The following is a 20,958-nucleotide window of genomic DNA, read 5'->3' as shown; positions in this document are numbered from 1 at the left end:
CAGGACTAGCATATCCCGTGAGGTATGCTAGTGCTGCTCCTGTCACATAGGTACATCGATCGGACTTGGCATCGATCCAGAGTTAACTTTTCGAGCGCGACATTGGCGAAAGTGATTGTGTAGAAGTACTCGGAAGTGTCCATTTAACAGGTGTATATCTTTCCTTTGAACCAAGCCATTGGGAGGTAGCATATGTGGGTAAAAAAGGAGCCGCCTTAAATTTGTTCACCTTTAATGTCAATGAAATAATACTTACTCTTACATGTTACATTTTGCAGGATGGTATTCCACAAAATATGGCGCTGTAAAGAATGCAAGCGCAACAAGTCATCCGGCATGCCTGCAGTGCACTGCCCTGCCAAGATTGACCTCAAAATAAAAAAGGTCAACAGGAACACAAAAAGGAATGATGCCTTTCTGCGTGGAGAGAAGCCACTGCCAGCTGTCATAAAACTGTTTCACCACAGCAGCCACAGTCACAGCACAGCAGCTGCGGAGGCCCTTCGTCGTCTCGCACCAACGTCCCAAACTAAACAAGCCTTTTTGGAATATTTCAACAACGGCATGTCCCCAGCCGAAGCTATCAGGCTTCATGAAAGCAAGCTGGTGGTTCAAGAGAATGGGTATGCCCTCGTTGCCAACTCGGCAGTTAACCCAGTGCCTTCAGCCATATATTACTGGCACAAGCTCTGGCGTGAAGAAAACTTCGGAAGAGACATTGACCCACTCTTGAAAATAGCAGAGAAGATGCCGCTGTATGCCAAAGAAGGTGAGCCTTACAATTAACATGTTGCACTAATCAGTTAGGGGTCCAAAAAAGATTTGCCCTCATGGTTGTTTAATGCTTTTGTGGGATTTCAAGCATGACAGATTTTGATAAATGTTTTCCACGTCATGTCAGTGCCATGCTTGACACTGGGGTTTGAGCACTGATAGAACAGAAGTGTGGGTGTCATGAAGATACTGGACAGTGTGTTCTCAGTCAGTGGAGATTTTAAATAGTTATATATAATTAACGAAAGGAAAATGAGGCATCCACCCAACCATAGCAAAGTGCTACGCAGGAAACGATGTCGGTTGCTTAAAAAAAAAAGCCTGGCAGTTGAACAACTGCTCTACAATGTGAGCTAACCAGGCAGCTAGCAGATTGCAGAGTCAAGTCGAATAGATCAGCAGCTTGAAGCAATGCCAAGTGCAGAATTCCACAAGGTGATAAGAATTAATGAAGAGAAAATGAGACCTCCTGCAATCGTAGCGAATAGCTACAAAGAAAACCCATATGGGAACCTGGAATAAAAATTTCTATATAATGTTACAAGGAGGAAGCAGCCATATATTTACACTATAAGCTCTAGGTGATATGCAGCACTAGCAAAGACAGTAAGCAGGGAGTGCTAACCAGCAACACAGTTTCGTTGTCTTTTGCAAAGGGTCATCATGTCCACACTAAAGCCTGAAGGTACTGTAAAAATATGCTGTTGAAGGATGTGTCAAAATTTTGTATACAACAAATCTGCAAAATCAGTGCATGATACTTGACGAAGGCAAAGTCAACACAGTAGAAAAGTGATCATATCTGTTACCTTTAGCTGCCCCCTTCTTGCATGCCATTTTGGTTGTCAGATTCAAAATCAAATGCATCAAATGCATTTCATTCAAATGCATTCAAATTCATTCAAATGCATCAACCTGGTTGTCAGATTCAAAATTTTAATTATCGATTATGCTTATAATTAAGAAAATACCAGTTCAATAACCAGCAATGTTTGTATGTTAAATGTATGCCAGCCATGGCAGTGTATATGTATGCCTGCTCATGAGGGTTTGAAGTGACCAATGAGTTAAGAGAAAACTGGGCTAGATTGGACTAAACTTCACATGCAGGCTCTCTTGCTCTGCCATATTCGCTTTCAACACACACACTATGAAACTTACCAAATTTTTGCTAATGCTTCAGAACATTAGCATGCACTATATTTTGAACACTATGAAACATGGCAAATGCACTGTGTCACGGCACACAAGTAGCGAATCCTGTAGCTCGTGTTCAAAGTGCAAACTAACTTTCAGTGCCAGCAAGGCTTGCTCATGTTAGCCTTTGTGGGAGTACTTCTCTGACTGGCTCCTTTGTTACTCGTCAATGCTGTACAGTTAGCATTCAGTGCTATATGCGGGCTAGTCGCATAGCGCAGCACGAAACATTTGGACAAAAAACAGCCGATGGGCACAGCACACTACAGTGGCATGCTGCAGTGCTGCAGACAAGTGATAAAATATGTATGTTCTGTTGATGGGGTAGTGCTACCTCACATTACATGCATCTTGCAAAATGACGCCACAATATCTGCCGTAAATCACAGATGTGGTTATAGTGACACTGCTGCCTTGGGGTAATGCCCCCCTTATCAAAGAAATAGGTACGAAGGTAACTCAAATGCAAACATTCTTTTTGACTGAATAATTTATTGCGCGATCGAGAAACTGTTCAGGAAAACTTGCTCTATAACGTTCCCCATGCTTAACCTTTTTAAAACACTTGCAAAGTGCCTGAATGTCCACATAAGAAAAATTCTCTGCATTGGCTGCACAACCAGTCATGAACTGCTTGGAGTACCTCTTCATCCAATTGTTACTTCTCTCCCCCCCAGTGCCTCTCAAGGAGGCACGGGGGGGAGAGAAGGTACGTCTGCGAGGTCTGGTGCCCATGGAAGAACTGGCACACTCGATGTACAGGTCAATAATATTTGCAACTGCTGTACAGGCAATATGAGGACAAGGACTGTCATGCTGCAAAATGACACTTGCGGACAGAATTCCATGCCACTTTGTTTTATGCCATGTTAAAATGGTTTTTCAGCAGACCTGAATAAAAGGTACTAGTGACTGTGGTCCCTGTAGACAAAGACAATATTCCAAAGTCTCGCATTTTTCATCCCAGAAAAGGCAAAGCATAATCTTTTTGGAGATGGTGAACGTGTTCTGTGGAATTACGCTAGGTGGCAGAAGGTTCATGAAAGGAAAAATCGACATCCACCCATATGTAGCATGAAGGTACAAAGGAAACCCACACAGGTTTTTCAGAAACAGCCTCATAGTTGAAGAAAAATTAATCTCGGACCATGACGAATTGTTCTTCAACTACGAGACTTTGTTTGAGAAATCCGTGTGGCGTTTCCTTTGTAGCTTCATTCTACTTAGGAGTAGATGTCGATTTTTCCTTTCTTTCTGCAGATGGTTGTGTATGAAATTTTATTGCATATGTAAATGACAAATTACGTCATTGCATGCTCACTCCCTTTGTTTGGGATGTGGTAGTGGACCCATGTTTCAACCCCAATAAGGAGCCTAGGAAGGAAATCACCTTCTCGTTCAAAGTGGCCTACTAGTTTTTCACAGACATCTACAAGTTTGCTTAAGCTATTCTATAAACTATAATGGTACCCATCTTGCTGACACTTTCTAAAACTGGAGCACGTTATAAACAATGTGATTGGCTGATCTATTACTTAAATCCAGAGTTGTGGCTCATTCACAGTCACCCGGCAATCTGTCTTTAGTACCACTTTGACAGCTGCAATAGTCACTGGTGTTAAAAACTTGAGGTCCTTGACCTAGGTGAGGAGTCTCACATGTCCCACCATTGTGAATTCTCTACCTGCTGCTGCTGCTGTAACAAGCACGCATTGCACATACTCAGCCTACATTCTCCAATGAATTTCAGTATGCTTTACTCCTTAAGGTGTCAAAAATCTGATAACAAAAAGTTGTTCTCTGTTACATGTCTCAAAGTACCATTTTGAGCCACCTCAAGTGAGGTAGCCATGTTTACAATGAGACAATGACGTTTGTTCACCTGCACTGCTCTGCCAGCTACTGAAAAATTTTTACAACACTAGTAGCAACAATGTTGCAAACTTGCAAGGCGGTGGCACATAATTTCTGAACTTGATTACAAATTCATAATTTTCGTTTTACTGGCCCTCGTATCTCTGAAGTTTGATGCTGCCTTCAACATCAGTTTCTCACCATGGTACCCAGTTCTCATGGGCACTTTAAATAAAAAGAAGAAACACCAACGCAGTTGTGAACTGTCACGACAGTTGACTGGCGTTAAGGATTCCTGTTTGTAGAAATGATAAACTGAGCACTTTGGATCCATGAAATTAGAAACTGGGATTAATTTTCTTTTGTTCTTAACTGACAAATGTGTGAAATTACTGTATGGTTCCAGTTCACATGAACTTATGGAGCTTTTGGTTCTAGTTCCTGCTGACACCCCCATTCAAAAATTAATTGCAAACCCTCCTGCTTAAACAGGTCTATACTCTTAGTCACATTTAGTTCTAATGCAAAACACTAACATGTTATGTCCACAGAAGTCACCATCTTGCATTTCTTCACTCAATGCAGGCCTCGATGTCAAGCTGGGTCGGTCAGAGGATGGCCAGTTCTGGGTGGTCTTGGTTGTGACCCCAATAATGAAACGCACACAGGAACTGAGTGCAGCAAGCGAAATTATTTTTATCGATTCAACATCATCCTGTGATGCCTCGCATAGCACTCTCACAGTACTGCTGACTGCCACAAATGCTGGTGCGGTACCTGTTGCTGTGCTCATCCACAACTCCCAGTCAGCAGAATGCTACCGCACTGCATTCACACTGCTGAAGGAAAACTACCCAACCTGCTTTGGAGGGCTCAGTGTAAGTGTCTGAAAAATATGGAGTCAAAGGTGTGGCTTCTCTTGAGATTTCAAAATGGGGTGTTGTATGCTTCGGTTAAAGAGAGAGAAAGACGTTTATTAATAATAAAAAAAGACAGTGAATATGATATTTATCTTAATGATAAATATGACTTCTATGATCCTTTATGAAGGAGCCTTTAAGCTTAGTTAAGACAGTGAACCCGTGGTAATGTTCAGTGCTAACACAGCAATAGCGTTATTCTGGTAGCATAGCTCCATAGTGGTCACAACACTATGGTTGTACTGCTATGACAGCTTACTGTAATATTCCTTCTACTAATGCTTGGCAAAGCTTAAAAATTTCCACGCGAATAATCAAAACATCTTAATCTATTTGGTTAATCGGATTTCTAGATTTATGTAGGTAAGTAAATTAGATCAAAACCAACGATTCTTATTAAAGTGCAAACACTTTACCAGAAAGAAAGCTGTAAAGCAACCCGTGTTTATTTGAATAGACACCTTTATTATTACATCGAAACTCTGTGTAAATGCACTTTTGAGCATGCTAAGCTCTCACACACAATTATATAGGCCCAGCTGTGGTCAAATAAGCTTGTTAATATTTTTTGCACGAAGCTGCTCAGATGGCAGATATTGCCAGGTGACACATCATCTGCACAACCGGCATTGTATGCCCAGCAGAAGGAAGCCCTGCGCTCAACACTGCTGCAGTGGGCCTATGTTGTCGTTAATGGCCTCTGGCATCCCTTTCAGGCACTACATACGCAATCGTGTATGCCAAGATAGTTCATCAACAGCAAAAAAAAAGTTATGATATTTAAACTGTGTTGCATGCATCTTGAAACACTTCTGATTGCAATTGTGCTGCAAGTCTGAATGAGATGTACAAAATGTTTTAGTAAAACGAGTGCAAAGGTAGACAGTGGCAAATTTTTGCTTGGTGTGAGTATGTTGTCATATGTAGCGGGTTCACTTCTTTTATTGCTTTTCATAATGCATTGCACCTGTCATAATTTTCAAGAGGCTGGATGTGTGCTTAAGCCTACTAGACATGATAGAGTCGATGTCCTCATATCTGATGTTCCTGTAGTGAGTTTTCGCATGGAGTCTACATTTTATGATTCCGAGGATGTAAAAAAAACAGGAAAGAAAAATAATTGTCACCTGAAAAGGATATAACTGTACTTTGATTCATGCTGCTGCTTTGTCATTTTTTGCTTATGCGAGCACTTGTGCTTATGCTACCGCAGGTCACCTTGGCTTGCATATTAGGCATAAGCCCCAGTATTAGCACTGCAGTGCAGTAAGAAGTAACATAAAAAAATGATACAAAAATTGTCATGCTGACACTTGCATCAGTGAACTGTCTGTTCACTTCTTCAAAAAAAAAAGAGGTGAATTATCTTTACCAGGAGCATGAATGGCTCAACGAGTGGCAATTTTGGTTAAAGTAATTTTTTAATGTTGTCTTACATGATTTTTTGCCTATGTGTCTCAGGGGCCTGTTTGTATGATATTTGGTCAAGTAATATTGGCTATGTAGCGTGTAGTTATTTTTTAGTATTTATATACTGATTTGGAAGTAAGTTTATGCTAAAGCGCATGTTACACTGCCCTTTGTTTCAAGGGCTTTGGTATGCTGCAGTATAATTTTGCCTGAATTTTGTTTTTGATAAAACTGTACTTGTGCATAGTTTGGTGTGGACTGATTACAAAAAAAAACGTACAAGACTGAGACATAATCTGCCACTAGAAACATGAATAAAAATTACAGACAATAGAAAACAATTTCTTGGATATTTTTTATTTAACGGTTGACATGTATGCCTTCCACAAGTTCTTAGTTGACTGTTCTAAATGCGCTGTTGCTCTATTTGTAGTATCCTCAAGCCTTCATGACGGACAATTCTGCCGCAGAAAAAGCAGCCCTGCAAGCTGTTTGGCCCCAGGGGACACAGCTGCTTTGCTTTTTTCATGTTGCACAAGCAGAGTGGAGGTGGCTCACGGCAGCTCGCAACAACATCGGAAAAGAGCAGAGAAAAAGTCTCATGTCAGCATTCCGGCAGGTGTGTGCCCCAGAAGCAGTTTTGCACTCATACGGTACTAGGACAAGTTTTGGTAGTATGTGCTTCACCGTTGATAGTGCGCAGAGCTTTACCATTTGTCACCGATCACAGGTGATAAGTTGGCTGCTGGCATAATTGTCAAAGCATTAAAGAGCTGCAACTAATTAAAAGCTGGTGGAAGCTTCACAGAAGTATGTCTTTTACTAATGCTGGCATAAATGTCGAAGCATTAAAGAGATGCAACTAATTAAAAGCAGGTGGAAGCTTCATAAAAGTGTCTTTTACTAATGCTAGTCACCGGCACTGGAGAGCTAACAGAATTTTTTTATTCACTCTGACTAAAAGTGCACTGAGATATTCCAGTTTTCCCTAAGCATTTTGAAACAACATGAAATGGATAATACTATAGCTTCTTGAATGAATTGCTGCATTGATTTCTTTCAGATCATGTATGCTGACAGCACTGAAAAGCTGGAGAGTGCTATCAAAAACTTCCGAGAGAGTTCCCACACATCATATCTATCACGTGTGGAAGCCTTTTTGGACCGGAAAGAAGAGTGGGTGCTGTTGTTTCGTAGCAAGCTCACAACACGTGGCCACAACACCAATAATTTTGCAGAGGCTTCCATTCGGATTTTGAAAGATATTGTTCTTTCAAGAACAAAAGCATTTAATGCTGTGGCTCTAGTGGAGTCAATATCAGAAGTATGGGAGCTCTACTTCAAGAGCAGAATTTTAAAGCACGCGCACAACCGTGTCCCCACACACCAGCTGCTCTACGACAGCCTTCTGAAGAAAACACCAGAAGGAGCTCAGGCATCAGTCGTCTCACTTGGGGACAACTGCTTTTTGGTGCCAAGCTTCCAAAAGAACGGCGAAATTTATGATGTGTGCGGAGATATAGGCACGTGTACATGCCGAGCTGGTTGCACAGGTGCCTTCTGCAAGCACCAGGCGCTTGTACACAAACATTTTGGTGGTATTTTTCCGAACTGCCCAGCACTGACAATAACTGACCGCCATGAACTGGGAAGACTGGCCCTCGGAGATTTGTGCCCAGGCATAGAGTTTTTTTCAAACTTCTGCGACACCAACGAAGTGCAAAGTGAGCATGGCCCAGCACTTCAACAAGAAATGTGTCCTGCTAATGCAAACGAGAGTGAAGAGAGAGCAGACCCTCCAGCTGTCCTTGGACGAGAAGTGTGTCCAACATCAGGCCTCGAGCAGCAAGACAGCCAGGTGTGTGCCACTTTCCATGCTCAGGTTAATCAAAAGTGGGTATAAAGATATATAGCAGCAAATCGTGTCAAGTAAAAAACATGTAACTGGCTGACTGAAAGTAGTCAAGCATATGACATTCTACTCATGTAGTTTGTAACATTTGGGCAGAGTTGACTAGCATGCCAGTGCCTTAATTGTGTGAATCATTATAAGCCGGTATACATTATAATGATGCACCTATACCAGGCAAACTGTATATAAAGCAGTTTGGACCAATGTGCATGATAGCTGCCGCCTTGTGTGTGTGTGTGTGTATTTAAAATGGAGTGATTTACAATTTGTTTAAAAGGGAAGTTCGAATTTTCCCACATTGTTTAAGCTTCTGCAAGCTAGAACACACCCCTGTTCACTAGTGTAGATTTTTTTCATGAACTTCATGCAGTCTCTTTAACAAGTGTTGCCACTAAATTTACTAGCTGCGGCAGTTGTGCTTAAAGGGTGACTGCAACGATTTCTTGAGGTCGGCGAATCTCTATGAAATTCTATGGGCATGTTCTTCTACACACTGTCATTTCTTCAAAATGGCACGCCTGAGAGCTGCGCTGACTTAGCACAAATGAATTTAATTAATCATGTGCAACTGTCTCTTTAGGCTGGGGTTTCTTACCGGCCACATTGTGCTGTGACGTAGCTGTAGGTGCCCTTTGTATCAGCACAATGCATCAGGTGCCTGAACGGAAGCTCCGCAACTGGAGGCATCCTTCATGACCTACGAGCTGCTGCGCAAAGCGTCGTGCAGGCACTGTGCACACCATCTCGGAAACCATGCGTACACGTTCGTTTTTCCTGCTAGATAGCACCACAAATCAAGAATAGACTGTTTTAGGAGCATGCATTTGTGCAACTGGCACATGCGCATCCTAAATAGTAAAATGTCCAGATAGTAAATGAACGTGGTCACCCACTGGTTCCATGATATAAGTGATGTGCAACCACTGTTGCCATCTGGAGACACGGTGCCAGTGGTTTGACATGGTCACTAATCAGTGTGTTATTCGTCACTTTCGTTCCCCACGCTTGCAAGACCAGCACGCCTTGCATGCAAGCCTCGTTGACCTCCCTCAATCTACGTCACACAGAAAGGCTCTTGACTGCCCAATCTGGCCCTATTTCATCTACTTAAAATTATTTTCAAATTTGCAGAGCAATCCAACTTTGGATTGCCTTTGCGGCCTATTGCAAAGGACATCATATGCATGCATGCCTTCAGCACAACAATATAGCACAATTTCTGTAGCACAGTTTTTGTATCACTTATTGGTTCTTTTTGTTCTTGCTTCATATAGCCTACATAGCCATCTTCGTATCTAAACAGGTTATTATGTTAGTTCCCTCAAATATTGCTGCAAGTTCATGGCCACCGACAAGTGCATAAGCACTGCCTCAATCACGCTCACAGAAGCGGAGATAGAATTAGCAGAGATAGGCAGGTGGCGGTGGTCTATGCCGTAATGGCCTATCACGTCATCACATAATGGTCTAGCTACATCCTATATCCCAGGCATATCACCATGTACATACATGTGTTCATAAACAAATACGGACAGGTGTTTGTCTGTGCTTTGTCCTTTCATTTTGCATTTCTTTGATTTAACATGTTCAACAATGCAAAAAAAAACGAGTATACACCAACTAGCCCCATTTATTGCTTTACTGAATGCGTACAACTCTTTTTATGTTATATACTTTGACAATTTTCGATATGAAGCTTTGTGTGACTCCCTTTGTCTTTAAATTATGGAGTTGATTTTGATCTAAAAATATATCGGGGTTCATGGAAGGGTACTGCAGTTTATACTGGAGGACCCTTCCTTAGGAGATACTCTGTCGTAATTTGCTGAAAACCTAATTTTTCCAACAATATCTAACAAAATGATGATTGTTGCAGGATGTGGACAACAACCTTGAAGCTCTCTTTGAGCAGATGCGGCAGATTCATGCTGAGGAGAAAGGCAACGAAACGTACAGAAGGCACCTGCTCAGTGGCACTAAACGCCTAAAGAGATTGCAAGAGCAGAAGCGTGGTATTGGGGCCATGATGGCTATGGATGCTGCTTTAGGCCTCGAGTTAAGGCGTGGGCGTTGTATTAAAGTGCAGCCCACAGCAACTTCAAGACGACGTCCAGGAGTGACAAGAGGCTCCAAGCGAGTAGCAGCGGGACGACCACCAAGTGGCCCTTCACCTAAGCGAGCAAAGAAGCGGCGTCATGTGCTGCAGCAGAGTGTAGATGATAACATTCCACATGTGAAGTTGCATGGCTATGGACATTGATGCAACTTGTTTTGGTTAATTTCTCATATTCACTCGCTCTTTCTTTTGAGCTCTAAATATGTGTGCAACCGATGTGTTCGTCACCTGAGGCAGAGCTTGTGATAATACTTTTCTGCTGGTCACGAAACTTCTGGACAAGTTTGCTATAGGGACAGCAGCTGCTGCTCAGAGTGCCACTGAAAATGAGGAGGCTACAATGGCGGGTGTTGTCAGCTTGATTTGGCAGTTTAGAATAGTTTAGGCCTGATAGCAATAGGCCGACATAATGTCAGTTTTGGTCTGCTGATCTGCAACAGCTGTGTTGGCAGGAGTGGAGTCATAAGCAGACAAGTCAGACGATTTTGTTGCCACACTGCAGTGACACAACGGCTCCCTGTGACGACGCGGCTGTCGTGGAATTTTTGGCGCTGAATTGCTTGCTATTTTTTGGTACTCATTCTCAAAAACATATTTAGCATATTCGTGGCAAGAAACAGTTAGATGGTGCAAAAGTTTTCGCGTTTGAATACAGATTTATGCGAGCGGTGTATTTGTTCACATTGGCACACATGGCCACAGTTGGCTGTTGTTCACTTCAAGCATCATATAAGCTGCATAGCTCTGACACGAAATTGTGATGAAGAATTACAAGACATGCTAATTTGCAAATATGAGCATCATTGCATCAGACTTACAAGACGAGCTGCGTGATATGAGCGACCGGCGACGTCAGAGGCCCCCTTTGAAAACAGTGAATGGGAGACAGTGGGTGCTAATGATAGCTAATTTTTGCTTTTTTTATAACTCTTCATCCTGCATGCAGTGTGCCTGATGAAGTATTGTTAAAGGAAACTCTGTAAATATAAGTGCTCAGTAAGAGCGCTTAGCTTTTTTTGAAAATGTTGGTGCCTGCTGTACACTCGCATGGCTCAATGAAGTACGCTGCAGCATTGTGGGGGTTGTTACTTGTTGCCCATTTGGCATAAGAGGCAAACAAATGCATCAGCATAAGAATATTACAACCTCCTCTATAGGTCGTCAACAATACATGCAGGGCTACCACTATATGGAGTCACATTTCGTTAGTGAAAGCGCCGGCGAGTGCGACTGACAGCCTTCGATCGACAACGGTGATGTACTGATGTTGGCTCTGCAGTGTCCCCACTTCCTGCTTGTGTGCACACCTTACAACGCTTCAAATCACTATGGCTAGAACTGAACTACAAAAGCAGGTCTGTCGTTAGTGGGTGCATGAACTTTTCTGCTGAGTTAGGCCTAACATTCTCTGAGGAAGTTTGACACAGCCTCAAAATTGACTTGGAACAACTGGCACTTGTGCATTTCAACTTTAGAAGCTCATTTCACCACACTTTAAACACGAATGAATATATTGTGTCCCAGCTAACGGTAAGCCAAGCTGTTAAAATAAAATAAAAAACATAGCCTGACGACTGAACACCATAGGTCTGAACACAAACACACCAGCCAATAGCTGCGCCGCTTGCCAAGTGTCCCCTCATCGTGGCCTCTCTGAATCTTTGGTGCCACCACACAGTCACTGTTGGCAGCATATGAAGCTCCCCATTGCGTGATGGAGAAGTTTCGTGACCAGTTCAACGCATTCACTCTCCCCTAAGCTTTGCCAAGACACTGCTGCTAAGGGGTCGTTATTGAGGTTACCATAGGAGTGAGGTGCGCGCTTGCTCACTGGTCAAGTTCAAATTATCCAGCAAAGTCAAATTTTAGCGTAAAAATAACGAAAGCTTGGGCCCATAAGCATGCATAGGCACAAGCCGGAACTTTCGGTTGGAACTGAATTAACTGGAGTTGAATTAATGGTAGTCTACTGTGTATTGTTCCCAACTACTTCACCTGGTGCTAGAGGCCAAAGAATATTGCTGCTGTGCCCTTGCGCGCTGTGGTTTCTGAACCACCCTACAGCCTTTACCAGTCTAAATTCATGCCCTTTGACCTGCATAACGCCTCTGCTATGTTTGAATGGATGACGCACTCTCTCCTTTTGCAGCAACAAGTGGTGCATTTGCCTTTTGCTACCTTGATGATGTTGCAGTCTTTTCTCCCACATGCTGGTGCCACTTCATGTGCCTTTTTTTGTCATGCTGGCCTTCAAATGAACTCTACCAAGTGCCATTTCGCGTGTTGTCAAATAACTGTGCTTTGCCACCTTGTCAGTGCTAAAGGAATTCCACTTGACCGTGACAAGCTTCATGTTATTCAAGACTTCCCTATGCCAGGTTTTCTAAGGAGATTCGAAGGTTTCTCAGCCTTTATTCTTATTTTCAATGCTTCGTTACGAACTTTGCAGACACAGCTTGTTCCCTCTCGCACCTCCTGACGGACATTTGAATTTTCATGGGGCACTGAGCAAGCTGCACCTTTTGCTACCTTTCGACACCTCCATCTGCTCAATATGTGGCACTCTCAACCTCGTCCCCAAACCCAAGTGCACAGTGAAGTGTTCTCTGTGTCAAGGAAACCATCCGACGACTTCCGAATGTGTCCTCAAAGACCCTCACCACCACCCCCGTTGCCCCATCGACCCCAACAAGACCAACCTCGAAGGACTCGCTCCTGCTCTCAGTCAACGCATCAATCCAAATATGGACCTACGTCTGATACTACACCAAAAACTAGTCATCATTCTCAATCAAGATCGAGATCAGCTATGAGACGTAGATCGGAATCTCGAATCAGACCAGCCTGCAAGATTACCGCATCAAGGGAACCACAGGTGAGCTGCGCAGAATGCTGCTTCCCACAACCCCCAAAACGTCCCACACCTCCATCAATTAATGCATATGCATACTAGCCCCACCCCGACAGAGCAGGCCCTTGCAAACATTGTACAAGAGCTTTGCACTGAGATAAGGGAGTTTGAGTATGCACCTGACACAGATTCTGACGAGTACACACCTGACAACCATCAACCATACTTTTACGGACTCTGGCACCGACCATGTCCTTATTGAGATTGCCCCTAGAGACCGCAGTGACACCAGCTTCAACGTACTCAACATCTACACATTTTTGAAAGAGAACTTCGACCGCCTTATTGAACAGACCAAACAGCTAGAAGGCCGTAATGGACTACTCAAACTAGGTGGCTTCCACGCCACGCGTGCAGCATGGGGCTGCACCAGAAATACGCCTAAAGATACAACACTATATTGTTACGAGGCATTGCGTATTAGCCTGCCATTAAAGGGCCGCTGTGCTACGCGAAGAGGAAGAAGATGGGATATGCCTCGTGAGATGGTGTCAGCCATTCTCTGGTAGCAGCAGCCTATAAATATTTTCTCTCCCGTGTACTTGCGAATCCCCGTGACAATTTGGTGGAGGTGCTGGGTACCAGAAGTGCTGTACAACGGAGCTCCGCAGTGGTCGTCGAGTCGGGGTCATCATTATGACAGACGAGACCACGACCACGCCACCTGCGCCGTCTTGGCTCTTTGCCGTAAAGTGGAAATGGACATGACGGAGTCGGACAATGTTGGTCACGTACTAAAGGGATTCGCAGACGATGCGTTCAACCAATTACTGTGCCGAAATTGTGCGACCGTCGACGCAATTATTGAAGAATGCCGGCGTTTTGAGCAGGCCAAAAGCTGGCGTATTGCGAGGTCATTCGCTCGGCTACCGAACACAGCCCCGACGTCATCATGCGAAGACGGACAGGCCTCTCGTCTGCAGTCATCGCCACCATCGGAAATTACACGAATCGTCCGTCGGGAAATCGAAGCTATTGCTCCTGCTCTCCCCAACAACGGCCACGGCGATTTTCACGTGCTGGCTGTTTCCATGGTCCAGTCCATTGTGCGGGAGGAACTCGGCAACTTGCGTTTCGCCGTCTGCACCGTTGCTCAGTCTCGGACAACTGACTTTCGCCCTTGGTCGCCGCCTCGCCCAAGATCACCGCCCCAGGAACAACGGTTTTATCCGCGCTCTCGTAATCTGGCTGAATGGTGGACGGCAGATGATCGGCCAACTTGCTTCCACTGCCGCCGTATCGGTCACGTCGTGCACCATTGCAACAACCGTTGGGTGTCGCCGTTAACCCGGGATGACACTGCTAGCCGCACCGACAACTACCGCCATTTTCAGCCCGCTCAGCCATACCAGCCATACAACACTGACAGCTACCACCGCTTCCAGCCTTTTGAGCTGTACAACGTCGATGCCACCCCTACGCCGCACAGCCGTTCCTCGTCGCCCCGAGGTCACCAACCGTTCGCCGCCAGCGCGCCGACCATCGTCTCCTTCACCTCTACGACGACGTCCGACATTGCCGCTCAACCTTCAACAGGGAAACTAAGGGATGCAGCTCTTAGAGGTGACGCTGCATCTTCGACTTCCACATCAAATCCTCTCCTCATATTGCCGATGCGACGAAACTTGATCGACTTTGACGTTGACGGCTTAACTGTTCCCGCACTCGTCGATACTGGGGCACAAATATCAGTGATGAGTAACCACCTTCGTCGTTGCCTTAAGAAATTACTTACCCCCGCAGTCATCGGAATGTGCACAGCTCACATCACCATCGCCGGTCACCATATATCTGTTTTGTTTACAGTTCTCGAGCAATGCCCCAATGACGTCATTCTCGGACTCTATTTCTTCTCGGCCCATGCTGCTCTCATTGACTGTGCAACTGGCGTCCTTCAACTTGAGCTTCCTCAACTGGCGGGTGTTCCAGATCTACCGGCACACCGCTTATGCTCTGTCGATTATGTTCGGTTGGCACCGCAAGCCGCCACGTGTGTTGCCTTGACGACGGCATCACCAGTTCCAGACAGCGACTACATAGTGTCTCCACTAGTTGAAGTACTGTTGACCAGAAATATTGCTGTGCCACACACCCTCGTGACTGTTGTCGACAACCACGTCCAGCTTCCGCTTCTCAACTTCAGCCACTCGACCCAAGCTCTCCCGCAAGGCATCTCAGTGGCCAACGTGTCTGCGTTTGATGAATGCGACGTAGCGGCACTAGACGCGGACACTTGTTCGTCCTTTCTCGCAAGCGGTCCGGCAAGTCCAATCCCCGTGACAATATAATGTGATACAGCAACATCAGCTCACCATCCGCATGGATTCTCGACACCTTACAAGAGTGGGCAGCAGCATCGAGACATGTCTTGACTTCACACTATCCTACCAACTCCCGCAAGCCGAATGGTGAAACACAAATGAGACACTAGGTGGCGATCACTGCATCATACCACAATCCATAGAAGAAACTTCCTGCGTCGAAAAATCCGCACCATCAAGCTAACAGACTGGATTGCCTTCAGACAAGATCATCTGACCACTGGTTTTAGCGTCATCGAGAACCTTGAGGAATGGCTGAGTGGTATCCAAGTGACAATTGATAAACACTCCAAAAACATAGTACTCACCACGGACAACCCAACAATTGATCCACACCTCCTGCACCTTTGGGAAGCCCGACACAGCCTCGCCATGAGATGGCGCAGACAGAAATACAACAGATGCTGGAAGTCCACATTGCAGCCCTCACCGCAGCCGCTGAGAAATACGCCGATCAACTCGCACAAAAGAACTGTGGTCAGATGTGCAATGCTATACAAGGTACACTTGGCACAGCCAAAACATGGCATATTCGCCGGCACTTTCTTGATGCCACCCAAAACAAGCACACCATGAAGTGAATTCTTTACAACTATCCTGGAACTAACGACCAACTCCTTCAAGATCTTAAAGTACATCAGAGATCTAGGCACACCTGTTGAAACCCCTCTCGAATGTACGGGGTCTCCAAATGAGACACTACATCAGCCAATCATTTCACCTGAACTTGTGCAAGCTCTTAACTTACTCGCAACACGACACCTAGTCGCGACTGAATCACTAATAAAATCCTCCGGAACCTAGACGACTACTCCCTGCAGGTCACACTTAACCTTGTTAACAAACATTGGAAGATGGGTAGCAGAATGGAAGAATGCCGAGATCACGTTAATTGCCCATACCGGATAAAACGCTCTGTCTCAGCAACCTATGGCACCCCATATCACCGAGATCCTGTCCGGGAAAACTCTTTGAGCATATTGTCCACGAAAGAGTTGAACATCACATACAGGACCAGCATCTCCTCCCAGACATGATGTTTGGTTTCCGACCCAATCTTCCCACCCAAGATATTCTACTTCAACTGAAGGAAGAAGTCCTCGACCATGTCACACCTGATAGCTCAAAAGCCATTCTTGCCTTGGAGCTCAAGGAAGTTTTTGACCATGTGGCACACCATACCATTCTAGAGAATCTAAGCAACACCAACTGCAAATCACGCACACATGACTATATCGAGGGCCTCCTTGACAACTGTACAACCACTATCACAACATCATCGACAACTTGCGGACACCACCTCACTGCACACTGACACGGGCCTGCGCCCATGTCATGAGTGAGTGGAGAGCAACAAAACACTGCGGAGGAGCAGCAGCTCCTGACACCATCGAGTGGCCAACAAGGAAGACGATGTTGGAGGGCGGTGGCACGAGCGGCCGGACGAGAGAGAGAGGATCAACCAATTAGTGGTGGGCACGAAACCACAGGTACGAGGAGAAAGAAGGGGACAGACTGGAACGCTCGGAGATAGGGGTTCGAACATCGCTGGTGTCAATGTCGCCGGGGTCCAGACTCGAACCCGAGAGCCTCGACAGAACCAGGATGACCCTGGCTGTCCCTGGAGAGATCCGCCGAGCATAGGGCTCTGCTATTCCTGCTGCTGTTGGCGTTCCTGCTCCTGGTGTTGATCCTGAGCTCCTGTTGCTGATCCTGAGCCACCGTGTGGAGAGCAGAGGTCACCTGGGGTGACCAGAGGCCTTGAGCGATGCTGGTGAGATGCGCCAGGGCAGAACCACGAGCCAAGAAACCAGTACGTGCGCTGCTCAGCTGTAGCGGTCGCACTTCGATGGCCTTGGACCCCACCGCCCAGGACTGGCTCTACTGTGCGCCCGCGTCTCTCGTGTGCCACTGCCCATCAAGCCACTACCGCCGTCAACACAAGCACCAGTGCATGCTGTCAAACCACTGTCCGAGTAACTAAGACTTTCGATGATTTGAGTATGTCTTTCTTAGTTCTAGATCGAGAGTAGTTTGAACTTCTCACGTGGCAAGTTCTATTATTTTTTTGTACTTTCTGTCTGCTGTTTAGTGTTCTCTTATTTTCTTTTTCTTGCAATGAATATTACGTTGGTTTTGGGGAAAAAATGGCTTCGTCTTTCCTGAAATGAGGCTCTGCCTAAGTGTAATGACTCACACCCAAGGAACCTGTCATCATAGCCCGAGCGCAAGCCAACCGAGCACTGCAAATTGAGACCCTGGCTGAGACTTAAATGGAGCCTTTACCACTACCCTATACTCATCTCCTACAGCACTATCGCTTGACTCACTGTACCCTACCACCCCCACACATAAGACTTGCTCCTGAAGAGGCTGTGGCCTGGTGAAGACTTCAGACTAATACTTATCCCCATCTTAGATCTATACGATGCCACCCATCCCACTTTATACTCATATAGATGTCCTTGCTGTGATGAATGCGCCTCCTTATATCACTCAGTGTAGCCATGCGCACATACCCCACCCAACCTTCCGTCCATTCTCAGCCCAACCCCTGACCAGTGGGAAGCAGTGCTGACCAACTCGGATCCGCACGACCAGCGACTAAGGAGCCTACCTGCAGCAAGCGAAGAAGCTCAACTAGCTTCAATGCTCGTTCCGTTTTTAATAAATGTTTTGTGCTACTAATACTGCTGGAACATAGCTTTTTCGCCACTGAAATGAGTGTGCCTCGCTTTAGTGCGGGCACAAAATTTCTTATTGTGACTTCCCGTTTTAACTTTTTTCAAGTAGCTGAAATGACTTTCTGAAACTTCGTGTCGCAAGCTGTAAACTTCACAGCAGTATCAGCGCTATTGTGGCTTTTACTAGCTTGTCCAACTGATGTTTTTGTCAAGACGTTTGCATGCCTTTGTTGACATCTGTATCTCCTGTGCCTATGCAGTGAAAGCTACTCGGTAGAGTAGTTTTGAAAACTCTCCAAGCTAATATGGCACATGAATAAAAACCAAGTTTTCATATGATGTTCCCGGTGAAAACCTCTCTTGAGCTGACAGCAAGGTCAAAGCAATGCTAAAACTTTATTTGAGAAAACAGCTGTGTAAACCGCATACACAAGTCACAGTATCATATTAAGCAGTACCAAAGTTATATTTCAACCACAGCTGCAACAGTTATACAAAATAATGAACTGCCCACAATTATTCCAACTGCAATAATTTTGTGAACAAATAATGGTTTAGTTAGGTGAGCAACTAGCCCTCATATTTCAGGGCAATGTAATGTAGCCCGCAACATTGTATTGCCTATATAAGTTAACACCTTTTATTTTTAATGTCAATTAAATTTCTTATAAAAAGCGTTTGCTGTTTGCACACCCCTTACAGCTCAGTTCGGTCAGAACTGGCATAAGCTCTGCAAATAAGTCTAAGTTTAGTCTAACATACACGTACAACATGCGCGAGGTCGACGCACCCTGTAGCCTTCACGTGCGGTTTGCGTTAGCCACAAAAAAGAACTAAAGTCAGTTCATCACAGTAACACTCACGAACTTGCTGCTACGTTTCGTAGTTGGTCTCGGCTCTCCGTTCTCTGCCACCAGCTCACACATAGAAACATATGCTTATTTTTGTACTCGCTCTAAATAACCGCTCAGCAGACACACGTTGCCCTTTCTCAATCACGAAATAACTCTAAATTTGTACAAAAAGAAAACAACATAAATGTCTCTCCCAAGCTAAACTAGAAACTTCGTGCAACGCGCACTTGTCGATGGATGATGTCGATGATGATGGTAATGCCCGCAATGCATTTTAGAACGTTTGCAGTTAATAGCAACAACCATAAACGCAGTTCTAAATAAAACAAAAATATATTTATACAAAGCAACATGAATTTATTCTCAACCTATAGGTTGTAAAATGTTTCCAAAACTTTGCATGAGGTTATCGGAGTGTTGAAGCCTGCAAAAAAACAAGCATAGTACTTCCACTCCTGTTCTACTTCCCAGTGAGCACACTATCTCCCGCTAGAGGCGCCGTAATAAGTGCAATTTTGACCAACAAACTTTCTCCCACCTTATAACGCTTTTCTTACATGATAAAAAAAGGTCGGAAATAATTATTCTCAATCATGTATAGTAATTTTAAGTACTACGTCTGTTTAGCAATTGTAAACGCAAATTAATGCTCAGCATCATCGAGCTCCCATTTGACTCATGCCCTCGCGGTTCAAAATTTTAGCGGTTCGTCGTTTTTTCACGCGGCTTCTTGGTTCATGACTCTTTTGCGCTATGATAGCTATGATTTCTCACGGTAGTTCGCTTGTTTGAAGTGACGGATTCGGTAGCGTAGAAGTAGATATTTTCAGTCGTGCGGGACGCGGTCTGCATCGTACGCGGTTCCGGATTGCAACTGCTTCAAGTCTGTGGAAGGACATTATGGTGAGTGTCTGCTTGGGCGTTGCTGCTTGCCTAGCGGTTAGGCGGAATCTAGGGTACGAAACAGTTTATAAAAGTACACGCTAGGTTCCCGATACTCGCTGTCCTCGTCTGTAGGACCAGTCATCGGCACTTCAGCCGCACGAAGAATGAAAGAATTTAGTACTGGTTATCCTAGAAATGCTTTAGTGAGTAGAACCGCCAGCCAGTTACCACCTGCCCTGTGAAGCTTCAATTCATAGGTCTATTGCAGTGTAGCTTAGTGAAATAAACCAAACCTACCTAAAACCTTGAAATTTATTGTGTGCATGCTGACATAACTATATTTCCTATGAGTGACTGCCAAATAATCTAGCTTACTTCTCACTCTGGATAACTTATCCTCAAAAGGGGAGCCGTTAGCACTGATTCTTGCAGTAGAGTAGAATATTTGAAGAATCGGACAGATATACCCGAGGTGCCAGTAGTACTTACTATTCGAGTCTAACTCAGCTCACTGCTATTTTCTTTCAGTAATCAACGACTTCCTTTGCAGCCTGGCATTAAGCAAGCTGGCAGTGGACATCACACGTATGCAAAGCTGAAATTTTGCTAACAGGAGCTCTCCAGTAAAGGTTCTTCAGCAAGTGCACGAATCCAAGCAAGGTACATTTTCATGTATTTCGCACTTGGCTGTCAATATCCTAATGACATTTCTTTTGTTGTTTTATGTTAGTGTTATTTGCCTTTGAGTATGTTCTCTGCATTTCTGATACATACTTTGCTTCTCTTTCAGACACAAGCTTAAGGAGGGCATGATCAATGTAAAGCTACAGACTGCAAGCATGAAAAAAGAAGCTCAGCTGTCACCACAGGGTCACTATCTGTACTCTGGCTGCGACCCCAAGGCTACAATGTTGACCTTTAATTTGACTATGTTTTACGTGCACCTCCAGGAGTGCATTATCTCTCATGCCTGTCAGGTGTTGATCCTATAAGTACTTGTTTCTATATAGTGTTCAGAATATTCAGTTAGAATTAACTTAAAGGTTTGTCTAACTTTATCTGCCTAGTCCACAAACGTTATTGCAATATCCTTACACGAGGATTTCTTTTAGCCATCACC

General features: G+C 44.6%; 2 protein-coding genes across 2 annotated transcripts; both read left to right on the top strand.

Moving 5' to 3' along the window:
* Positions 1-257: 257 nt before the first annotated feature.
* Positions 258-6,417, top strand: LOC119440459 (uncharacterized). The gene is made up of 3 exons (XM_037705368.2): positions 258-769; positions 4,411-4,703; positions 6,403-6,417. Exons 1-3 carry the CDS (start codon positions 280-282, stop codon positions 6,415-6,417), a joined length of 798 nt encoding a protein of 265 aa, XP_037561296.1. The 5' UTR covers positions 258-279.
* A 147-nt stretch (positions 6,418-6,564) lies between these two features.
* LOC119440447 (uncharacterized) lies at positions 6,565-10,327 on the top strand. The gene is made up of 3 exons (XM_049661053.1): positions 6,565-6,774; positions 7,219-8,052; positions 9,944-10,327. The coding sequence occupies exons 1-3, from the start codon at positions 6,604-6,606 to the stop codon at positions 10,325-10,327; spliced, it is 1,389 nt and encodes a 462-aa protein (XP_049517010.1). The 5' UTR covers positions 6,565-6,603.
* Positions 10,328-20,958: the final 10,631 nt, after the last annotated feature.

The sequence above is a fragment of the Dermacentor silvarum genome, chromosome 1, assembly GCF_013339745.2.
Source record: "Dermacentor silvarum isolate Dsil-2018 chromosome 1, BIME_Dsil_1.4, whole genome shotgun sequence".
Lineage (NCBI taxonomy): Eukaryota > Metazoa > Arthropoda > Arachnida > Ixodida > Ixodidae > Dermacentor > Dermacentor silvarum.
This window is presented reverse-complemented; position numbering and strand designations above follow the sequence as displayed.